Consider the following 12113-nt stretch of genomic DNA (forward strand, 5'->3'; position numbering starts at 1 on the left):
ACTTGCACTGGCACATGTAGCCATCTGTTGGAGCAGGAGGCTGATATGGGAAAGGGATTGAAATATTTTTTTAATCTTTATTTTTAAATGCTGTTCATATGGTTACAGAGGAGGATAGACAACAGCTACAAATGGGTAACTAAGTAAAAGAGTATAGAAACCACCTGTCACAATTTCATGGGAGAGTGTTTATGTTCAGACACTTTCTCCACCGCTCTGCTGGTTACCAAGGCATCCTTGGCTCTTGCTTGGCACTGGAAGTTGCCTCTCCCACACTGACACCTCTGCTGATCCCCTACTGTGCCCCCCTGTTTGGTTTACTGGACAAGTAAACCTCCTGCTTTTCAACACAGCAAGTCTAGAAACAGTTTAATGGAAGCAGCAGCCTGGTTGCAATTTCAGGAAAAGCTTGCATGGCATATTACATTACATGCCACTGTAGCAAATGTGAGCATCGCTCAAGTAAAAGGAAGAATTTATTTGCCAGGCTTTATTACTAACACAGCTATTGCCTTTTGGGGCATCAGTACAGAAATAGAGCAAAACGCCCCTTTAGATCAGCTCCGCTGAGTTTCTGTCTCTTTTCATGAACATTACACGCTGTCAGGACTTCGATGTGACCTTTTTCTGAGACCCTGTCCTTAGGTGACTCCTCCTGATGTCTGTTGTCACAGAACAGAGTTTTGCTTTGTGGACATATGTAGGCTTTTATAGACCTAAAATCTAATCCAGGTTCTCTTCAAAACTGGACCTTTTTTCCCTGTGAGGAGAGGAATATCAGCTTTAATGGACTGAAAACTCACTTTTCTGAAGTTAGGCTGTGCTATGAACAGAAAAAAAATTAAATTTTAGAAGTGCTCAGCTCTGCCTTGCCACGTTGAAGGGGCATAAAATCATGTACAATAATTTCTGACTTCAAGATTGTGATTGATTCAGTAATTATGCTAGTATTTACATATCAAGTTAACAGAATAAATATATTGCAGCTCTTGGTGGTTAGTGGTGGTGACAGGAAAGAGCTATGTAAACACTGCACATAATAACTTCTAGTATAAAACATTATTTTTCGATACAAGTGTTTGAACTTCATTTAGATTTGTATGATCTTGGTATTCCTACCTCAGGCCTGATCAGTTGGCCTTTCTGTGAGAGTGAGTTGTTTCTCATTTGACAATTCAGCACAAACATTTAATCTGCTCATTGAATTCAGTGTTTCAGACAAACACAGAGAATTAGTGTCAGAGCTTCTAGTTCAAAAATTCTTCCATCTGGCACTTCAGTGACCTTTTTATATTTGCCTTCTTCCATATGACAAAGACAGTTGGTTTAACATCAGCTTCGACTTCAGAAATAAAACTGCCATTTTAGAGAGTGTGCCTTTGAGATGGGCTGTGGGAGATGTATGAGTAAGTTTGTGCTAGGTACAGCAAGGGACATACCATATCCCTGGATACCATTTTCAGTCTCCAAGCTCTGTTTTCAGTTGCATTTACTAGTTCATAGCTAGCATTGCTAGCAATCTCTTCATCCACATAAACAAATATTACATGAGAATATGAATTATAGTTCTGGGGCACAGTTGAGCCTCTTACCCCTGGAGGTTACCAGAGAGAAATGACAGGCCATCAGGACAGGAAAAGCAATGACTTATTGTACAACCTTTTCTTTCCTTGCATCTTCTTTCCATCCCTTCTGCCCCTCCTCTCCATTTTTTTTCCCCTGTCTTACTCAAGTTCTCTTTCTGCTTCTTTTAGCTGTGCCCATCAAATATTCAACCAACGGGCTGGTGTAGGTTATTACAGGGAAGGGTGAGTGTGTTCAAGGACCTCTTTCAAATTTGAGCCTGATTGCGCTGGTAGCTCTGGTATGAGCTGGCTGGTGATGTCATGTAGCATTACATGCTCTACTTCCCCTTTCACAATTTTATTTGCTCCCTTATCTCACCTCTTGTTCTTCATAGATCTTTTCCTGCATTGTAGCTTTCTTACCAACTGAGCTCTCTCCTCAACCTGTTCATGTCTCTGCTTGTGGGTGTAGCAGGGTGACCCTGTCCTGGGGATGATGGAGAGTGCTACCAGCTGGGCCAAAAGGAAGCAGGCAAGATCTGTGTTTGTAACAAGAAAGAGCCTCCCTACTGCTTTGTTCTGCAAAGAGAATGAATCTCCAGATAGCTGCATTTTTATTTTGAACAAAGCTGCTTCTCGTACTCCGGACCATTTCCAAGCTGTGTTTTATAAGTAGCAAATGTCAAATTCCAGGGATGCCAGAATCTGCAGATGACTTGTGTAGTTCTCATTTGCCATGGTACCAAAGGATGATAGAAAATAACATGCTTATAAATGGTAATAAAACCTCATATTGGATTTTTCCAGTGAAAATTAACGACAGACTTGCACTCTCAGCAATTCAGCTGTTGAATCAGTAGTCACTTCACTATGTATGTTTTTTTCTTCATACATCTCTCAGCTAAATGCAAGTCTTACTCTCTGTAATAATGAGATTGTTGCACTACCTTCCAGCGGGCTTTGGCTCTACAAATTATAATCTATATCTTCATAACATTTCACTTAAAAAAGCCCAAGTGCTTTACAAACTTAATTAGTTCTCCCAATTTCTACTTGTGATAGGGGCAGGATCATTATTGCGAACAGAAAGATGGAATTGTTGAAAGCTTAAGTGACTTCTTTGCCTCAAGTCACTCAATAATTTTTTCTTTTTTTTTTCCCAGTGCATGCTAGATCTTGCATTTCCTTATATCTAGTCCTTTCATACTATGTCTCCTGGAATAGTGCAAATGGGAGGAATTTTGATATTTTCTTCTGATTTTTCAGTAGAAATTTTCAATGTTCACTCTGATATTTACCCAACCAGTCACCCTTTTCCAAGATATACACAGTGGCAATGACCAATAGAGAATAGTAGATGGTTGGCAATTTTTTGATATTTTATGTAAGTCCATAGGTATTGGACGACTGAAGTAAACATCTGTGGTATGTTAAATGTAGGAATTAAACCCCAGGTATAATGTGTCTTCCCGAAAGATGTGATAAGCTTCAGAATAGTATGTCTTTACGGTATACCAGCATTTTAAACTTTTTTCTTTCCGTGTGTGGTAGGATGTCTGGCCTTTTCTGCCAGAATTGATTGTTCTTTGTTACTGAGGATATCTTTATTCATATGAATGAATTCCACTGATACGGGACAGCCTATCTTTTACTAAGTACCAGAACACGTGATTAATTCAGGGGTCATTCATGACTGTTTTATAATTCATGAACCATAAGAACTATAAATTAATTACATGTTTTAACTGATCAGTCTCACTCTTTCAATGCTATATTACTTTAAATAGTAAATGAAATAGTCCAGCTACCTTTAATTATAAGAATCCTATTTGTTTGGGACCTTTTGATTTTGCTGACAGTGATGAAGTGAAAAAAATCTTACATTGAAACTGTATCACAATAACTAAATCTGATACACCATTTATTATTTTCAGATTAATGCAGATTAAAGAGTATTGCTTGAGATGAGATATAAGGTGATTCAAAGAGGCATCTTTATTTAGAAATGGTTCCGTGAATGGTTATACTGATTTTTATTTATTTAATGAGGCTTATTATGGACTTTACACATGGAGAAAAAATGTACTTCTTGTGATTTCATTCTCTTAATTTCAACAGTAGTCTTTATGGGAAAAAATTGGCTAAATGCAGACATTATGTGTTGAGATATGATAAATACCATGATGTTAGGATGGAGGCTGTAAGAAACTGTAGCTCAGTGATCCATAGTGATGTAATGATGACTAAGTCTGTTTATCCTAGAGCAGCCTTGGGATCTTCTGAAATTAAATGTGAGACTGGGCAGGAGGAACAGGGAAGAAAGGCTGTCCAAAGCTGTGTTGTTTTCTGTCATACATTATCTTTTGATTCTGATCAGCAACTAAGAAAGCTGCAAGGTATAAACTATGTTGTGCTTTTTTGTGGTTGTAAGATTAGGAATTTTGAAGTGCTCTTTCTTTAATATTCTGGCTCTTTTACTTTAAATAAAAAAAAAACCACACTGAGAAACACTAAAATAACTTTTAATATCAAGCTGTACTAACTTCTGTGGTGCTGCATTTTATTTTGTTTACATTTTAAGAATCTGTAGTAGCTCAAGTAGTTATTGGAATTGACATGAATATTCTGATTTTATAGATAAATCTCCCTTTGACTATTTCTTTCCAAAGTAGATGAGAACTCTTCAGGCAGCTGCAAAGTGGCTGTTTGTGCTGTAGGTTTTAAGTGGCCAAATTACTTCTGTCTCATCATGTCTCTTTTTGTCTTATGTTTTAATTGAGCCTGAATAAATAGTTGTGGTGGAATTTTAAAAGTGGGTTTATTTCAGTCATCAGAGTTTGGAAAATGTATATTGTTTGGCAGCGGAATGTGGAACAACTTGGGGAAATACAGTTATGGATTGACATTAATGATCCGTATGTGAGAAATGTCATGTTCAGGATGCAGCATGTTCCTGGACAGGTGCTTGAACCACATGTAGACTGACAAGGATCTCTTTTCCAAGGCTGGGGTCAGGGACTCTGAACTACTAATACTGTTGCCTCACTGGGTAGGAACAGTCATTGCTATTTTCCAGATCAAATCCTTTCCCACAAGACACAAGTCCCTGGACAGTTTCCAAGTGCTGCTTTGGAAGGGCTTTTCCAAAGACTAACTTCAAACACAAAAAATGAGTTTCTGTAGGACCCTGCTGTTCTCTGTGTAGAAGAGCAAGACTCTTTAAAGGGATGTTGGTGTTTGAGTGAAGTTTAGTTTTTTCAGGATTTTCATCCTGGAACCAAAGCGGAGACTTTGTGAATGTCCTACATGTGAAGTTCTCTGGCGTGAATACCATTTGTTTCATTGCAATTGTTTTATCTTACCTTCTTTTCCTTTCAGGAAATATATTAAATTCTTTTGTATGATCTGCCCCTTGTCTCTGCCCCTCTCTCACTGTTTTTGCCAACATAGTTTTTTCATCACACTTCTCTGAGGTACTGAAATTCCTGCCAGGTGGGAACTTAGGTGGCACAAAGCAGCTGTTTCCTTTCTTATGTTCCATGTCTGGGACCACCTAATGAACCCAAAGTCAGAGGTGGTGAACTGTCAAGTGACTTCCTTGAGCCTTTTCTGTCTGATACAAGGTTTGGAAGGATAGTAATGTTTGCTCAACAATCCATACGTGATACAGGGTTTTTTTGCATATTCCCTGTTATACCTGTAATAATCTGTAGTTGTTAAGTGTATTAAGTTGGTTGGCCTATTTTTAAATACTGTTTCCTGTAAAGAAGAGTGAAAGCATAAATGAAGATCCCATACCTCTATTCCCTGTAATTATGAGATCTGCTGGCTAAAATACCTCGTGTGAAAGTGATAACTGTGGTTTCATTGCACTACCTTTAAAAACCAAATAGATTTGAAAATAGTTTACACCTTAGACAATTATGCTTTGAATGCTTTGAATGTAGTTTGTGGTGGGAGAAGCACAAAATCATGGCAGTTCATGAAGAGGAAAGAATCACTTCAAGTGTTGACATACCTTAATGTTCACTTGTATGATGACTTGTTTTAAAGAAATGACAATTAAAACTGGTTAATGATTCACGCTATTTTCTAGACAGAGGTTTTTTTAAATGCATAGCATATTCATACTGAAAAGTTTCTTTCTTCCTCTTGATTGCATTTTATAAAACATAATTGTCATCTCATGCATGATGAACCAATATGTTACTTTTATTTTCTCTACATACGTTTGAGGTTAGAACTTGTAATATTTAAGGTGCCATTGATCACATCTTCATGTAGCACCAGGTTTTGACTGTGGTGGCATTTATAGCATCTCAATGAGTGTCTGGGCTCCACTGTTTTAAGTACAGCATTACATAGATTTATAGATCAAGGGCAAGAAGGGGTCAATCATATAGATTGACTTCCTATATGTAATGACTTGATTAGCTTCTTTAGGTTTGTTTTTTATTCTGGTGACTGTAGCTAAAGCAAATATTCAACAAAATCATCCGGTTTTGAGGCTGCACTGGCAAAAGATAGTTTCCAGTTCTTTCTAGATTGTCATCTTCACAAGGTGCACAAGGGTTGTTCTGTGTGTAAAAAAAGGGTTAGTAAAAGTGCAGTGCCCGCTCTGCAGAACCTTGGACTTATGTATATAGAACAAACAAAATGAGGTCAAAAGAAAGTCCTGTCTTACAGGGAAAATGAACTTAGAGGGAAAGCCCACAGGGTCACACAGGAGCATCTAAAAGAGGCTGAAAATGCATCTGTGTTCTTTACGACACATGCTATGCTTTTAAGTGGAAAATGGTCCTTAACTCTCTTACACAAAAAGAAAGCTGGAAATAAGGTGTGTTAGGCTTCTCTTACCTATCAGCAACGAGCTACCAGGTGGTAGACAGTGGTTTACAGTCTAACTAAGTATTTGTACATATCATTTGAGAGCCTGAAATTTCTAAGAATCACTTTTACTATGCAGTACAATGGAAAAATGATATTTGAAAGGCTGAATGAGTGTTAAAAAAAATTAATCAAAGTCATACTGTTCCTAGAAGTGGTGTGGTCAAGCTGGTGAAACTCATGATCATTTGTATGCACAGGAAGCTCTCCAAAATATGTTATACTTCAGTTCTTTTTGTCCCACTGTTGCTTTTTTGCATGATAAGTCACTACAGAATAAGTTGTACTGTTAGCTGGAGCACAGGAGCGCTCACTGCCCAGGGGCAAAAGGAATTCTATTGTGCTCTCGCTGATGGAGGGAAACCTGAAATTAATGTGTCCTTAAGCTGTGTAATTCTGAGGTTATAGCCAGTACTCAGTGCTGACCTTTTAGAACTGCTCCTTTCAGATTTCACTGAAGAAGAATTTCAGCACAAAGTTGGACTTGGCATATCAATGGCAAAATGTAAAACAACTGCTTAAATACTGTTTCTCTTCAGTGTTTTGTAGGCAGGGTAGACAGTTTGGAAATGTGTACCCTTCAACAACAGCATAAGCTTAGCTTTATGAACTTAAACCCTGCACTTTGGTCAGCAGTCACTTGGAGAGAATGTTTTATTTCTGCTAGGGAACTATTAATATTGGTGAGAGAGAAGTGATGAATGAAACTTTGCCAACTCTGTAGTTGCAGAGCAGGCAGAGGAGGGTGGCGAGCAGACCCCGCTTTTGCATTTCCCTGCTGTCCTCAGTCTTTTCCACAGGTGATGCTGGTATCCAGCCTGTACATCCCCTGAGATGTTTGACTTCTGAGTGGGGGGTGGTTGTTGTGCATCTTGGTTTTAGTAATTTGCTATTTGGAAGTTGGCTATTATATGATGGTAGTGAGGATTTTTATCCTACTCCAGATTCAATCAAGTGACCTGAAGGTTAAAGTGTCTCTCTTCAATATCTAAAGTATTACTGCTTCCAGTAGACAGTCAATAGAAACAAATATCTTGCTTCTTTTTAATGCAATGGTTACATGGCCCACATTAGAGGCAGACATGGAGATTTTCCAGTGGAAAAAGAAACTAGAAGCAGCATTCATGTCATTATTATCTATAGTATATTTGTAGTTGTGTACTCAAAAAATCTTAATCAGCTACAGGTGGTCTTGTTAGCTTAAAAGGAAGACAAGTACAGCTTTTGAACTTTTTTTCCATATCTCCTGTTTTCTAGATCATAGAATTTCATAGGCTGGTTTATTTGCATCCATGTTGATTAAGTAACATGGAAGTACTGCTATATTAATAGTAATTTCAATTTACATTATGTTAAAACATCTTTCTTGGTAGCAAGCATTGCAAGAACATGGATCTGGAGAGGACAGTGGAAAGTATGTGGATGCATGTCTGTGCATATAAGTTGTTTTAGGGGAAAGAAGCCAATTAGTTTTACAAGAAGGCTAATTAAAAATTCTTTGTGAAGAAGCTCTTTATCTTTTCTCTCTGAAGTAATATATTACTTCTCTCTGAAGTAATAGTACAAAATTACATAATTGTCTTAATTTTGACCTGAGAAGGAATTATCTTTTGAAATGAAGGGGGGCTGTTCCTTTTCTTGGTTATAACTTACTGAAGTTTTAGTCTTGGAGTAATCACTTTAATGAGAAGAAATTTGAACCCTTGTAAAGCCCGGTCTGTAATAGTAGTGATGTTCTTCATTAGAGTTGACCTGGTGCATGATCATTTGGGTAGATGGCACTGTGCAGGAAACATACTTTAAATTTTTAATGTAGAAAAGGAATCTTTGATCTACTGTTACAGTTGATCTTCAAAATATATATATAAAAAAACCCCAAACCACAAGGTATAGTCACCCAGTATTTCTATAAAAAGTTGAAGTAAATTTGATTTCAGGGCACAGAATTCTTCTGGGCAAGACGGCAAAGAATAATTGATTGGAGAAGTTTGTATTGGAGACGCTTTGGGCTATGGGGGAAGAGTCCTGATTTAATGATAATTTCTTTTTATTTTTTCATGTTACGTGTTTTGTGACAACAAGTTTTTAAAAATGCTCTAGATTATGGGTGCTTGAATAGAATATTTTGCTTCTTTAATTGTATGTATGTGAACAGTTATCAGCAAATTAACACTGTCTATCCTCAAATACATGCAAATATAATGGAAAAAGTACATTGTGGTTTACTTTGATTTGCTTATGATTTAAGGAACCTTTCGTGTCTTGCTTCACACTTCATAACTGAAAGCTATGAAAGTCTGAAAGCTAAAACTATTTCTTTTCTTTCCAAGTAAAAGTCAAGTGTCTTATGGGTGAAAACAGGTGAGGTCTCAAATACAACTCCGCACTGTGTGATTTAAAAAAATGTTGTATATATTGGAGTGTATTAAAATGAAAACCAGAAGTGTATATGACTGGAGTTTCTAAACCTGCTGTTCTGCTCCTTTAGTTCTTTTGAACTAGCCATAGCATATTTTGATAGCTCAAGCAGCAAGTGGCAATCTTTAGAGCTTGGCAGAGTCATACTTCACAATAACAAAGAATTGAACTTCTGTGCTTTAGTGTGCCATTAAGCTGCAGTCTCACGTTTCAGTGCCTGGGAATTGATTTACTGATTTGATTTTCTGAGACATATGGTGATAATAATAATAACACTGTATAAGCATTATTTAAAAATACAATAATATACCAGTATTGAATCTTTGGCAAGCCAGTACCGAAGTGCGCACACAAACTACCACCATTTATTTTAGTTTAGTCTCATCCAGTTTTAAACAAATGAAAATCAATACTGCTTGTGGATATCTGTGGCTAAATTGGAGAGAGAAGTGAAGTGGCATTGTTGCCATTGTACAAGAAAACACAAATGCTTGAATTTTATGTATGTTCCTCTTTTGCCTTTCTTTTTCTGGATCTTTTAGTGCATTGTACAAAGATAGACTTTTTACAGTTATGACTGTGGTGTGTGTTCCCTATGTAAAATGCACGTGTTATTTGCAATTTTAATGTAGAAATAGGAAATGAATGCTTATGAAGTTCACTGCCTTTTTTGATGCTTATTGATGCATGGAATGATACGGACTTTAAACCCGTTAGAGTTAACAAATGCTGGTTTTGTCTTTCAGATATGTGTCACAAAGATGTCTACACGGAACTGCCAGGGAATGGATTCAGTGATCAAACCTCTGGATACAATTCCTGAGGATAAAAAAGTTCGAGTTCAGAGGACACAGAGTAGTTTTGATCCATTTGAGAAACCAACTAATCAAGTGAAGAGGGTTCATTCAGAGAACAACGCTTGCATTAACTTCAAAACTTCGTCTGCAGGGAAGGAATCACCTAAAGTCAGGCGTCACTCCAGCCCCAGCTCTGTAAGTGCACAGTCCTGATATCTCTGTGTGTACCAAATGGTGGAATTAAGGGCACCAGATAAATATTTTCTTGCTTAAAAAGGAATTGATTAGTTGGAAACAAAACAAAAAGGTCATGGCTGCTATCAAAGATGTTTTCTATATATATTTGTAGTGTCATTAATATGATAGAATCAGAAAATAGAACTTGAAAAAGAATAGATTATGAAATTCCTGTCAGATATTAATTAGGGTGTCTTATGGGATTTCTAAGCATTTTCCGCTCCTTATCCTGGTATTGCATTGCAGCTGCTATAATGTTTATGCTGCATATTTTGCAGAGGATTGCTTATTTGTGAAGAGGAATTCTTTCCCATGAAGTTTAGGAAACCACGTGAACTGCATTTTTGAATTTTAGATTTTGGTTTTAGAAAAACAGATCAGATTTTGTTTATATTTTAAAATTCTCTTTTTAAAATCAAGTAGTAAAAATAACATTTATTTCCATATCAGAGACTCTTGAGAGAGAGAGGAGAGAAAAAAACAACCGAAAAGAGTTTAGCAACACATCATAATTGTTTTATTCTCAAATATTTTGAAAGCAACTAGATAAATAAAATGTCATATCTTTCATGAATAATGCCCAGAACAGATTTCCCCCAAAAGACCTTCAAAATTATTGAAAAACTATTACTGTTATGCTTTGGCAAGAAAAATCCATAATAATGTGACCTTTGAGTTGAAGACTACAGATCTAAGCAGAATGGATGTACCACTTCAAATCTTATTTGGCGTGAAATAATTTAAAAGGTTGATTGACTCTTCTTTTTTCTTTTCTTTCTTTTCTTTGTTTTGGTCTATCTTCTGGACGTCTTCTGTCCACCCTACAGAAGTTTGACTGAATCCTGTCAGACTTCTAACAAGAAATGACAGAGGTTCATTTTCTGTAGATGAGCTGTGTTTAACCCATGTGAATTTAGCGGGTAAGATGTCATGCCTCCAGGGGACTGTCCTTTTTAGAAAAGGTTACATTTTAAAATGTAACCATCTGTAGCAAAAACAAATTTGCTTTTTCATCATCGCCTGGCATTTTATAGCTGCTGCCAAAGATATCTCTAGTGTATTTAATCTGAGCCCATGACAAGGAGTTCTTACCATAAACCTTTTAAAATCATTAAGGACGGATGAAGTGGTTTGCACCGTATTTACTTGTCTGTGATGCCTGATTATTGTTTGTCACCACAACTATCGATTTAAATGATGTGTTTTGGAAAGACTTAAGGTTTTTTTTGTTATTAACTCCTCATCTCTGCTGTTCCTCTTGGAAACTGTTGATAATTTTTGTTAATGCTTTATGCACTTCTTTTTCTGTTAAAATTGAAGGATTTCAGTTGCTTTTCTTCCAGAATTTTGAAGCAGATGTTTTTGAAACTGTGTTTTTAGCATCTTATTCTTTTCCAGAGGGCTGATACTCTACTGCATCCATACAATCTCCTAAGATCCTGTTATTTTCTTATGTAAATGATATTAATGCTTCCTCTACTGGTACGCTCTTGATTAGAGCCCTAGCTATACATAAGCTTTTGGTCATTTTTGTCTGTGCTGATTCACACAGACTTGCTGGATACAGGAGGTGCATAGGAATTTCTTGAAACACAATTCTCATTTCTTAGCTTCCTATAATTCTCCCGGATTTTTAGAGCTCTGTTCGGTGAACTCTGTTCTTCCTTCTGCTTGGAGGCATTGTTAGTAATTTTTGACTCTTTCTTACAAGGAGTGATCCAAAGAGTACCTGTCAAGGAGTAACCTGTGGAATAACGGGAGTGTTCATGCCAATGGAGAGGGAAGAACAGAATTTCACAGAAAAAGGTGGTGTTAGCCCTCTGCTGATCAGGTCACACCTGGTCCTACCCAGCAGACCTGAGTTCAGCCATCCAAGGCAGAGATATGATCAAGCTGCTCATTTCCTGAGCCTGAATACTTTGCCTTGGGCAGTAGATGTTCTGATGCACATTTCATTGAATGATACCTGTGTGATTAGCTGCAAAAATTTATCATTCTGTGGTTTTGAATTATACTTGAATTGACAAAAGGTTTGGGGTTTCCTTTTTTTTTCTAGCCATGATGTTATCTAGCAGATGTCCTTGCTACTTCCTCTTCTGTTCATTACTTCTTTTTATTCTATGTTAGAGAACTGCTACACATTCTCCCTTACTGAGTTCATACTTGATTCTCTGGAAGTTTTCCTCTTGTATAGGTTATACCAGTCCAA

The 12113-nt window shown here is 37.0% G+C and overlaps 1 protein-coding gene across 1 annotated transcript in view; it reads left to right on the plus strand.

The window, feature by feature from the left end:
• Positions 1 to 12113, plus strand: part of CDK14 (cyclin dependent kinase 14) — a 316963-nt gene that overhangs the window by 73497 nt on the left and 231353 nt on the right. Inside the window, exon 3 of the mRNA XM_017817641.1 lies at positions 9617 to 9862. Coding sequence (XP_017673130.1) covers positions 9617 to 9862 — 246 coding nt within the window. The remainder of the gene's footprint in view (positions 1 to 9616; positions 9863 to 12113) is intronic.

This window comes from Lepidothrix coronata, unplaced genomic scaffold (assembly GCF_001604755.1).
Source record: "Lepidothrix coronata isolate B3197 unplaced genomic scaffold, Lepidothrix_coronata-1.0 Scaffold62, whole genome shotgun sequence".
In the NCBI taxonomy this organism is placed as follows: domain Eukaryota; kingdom Metazoa; phylum Chordata; class Aves; order Passeriformes; family Pipridae; genus Lepidothrix; species Lepidothrix coronata.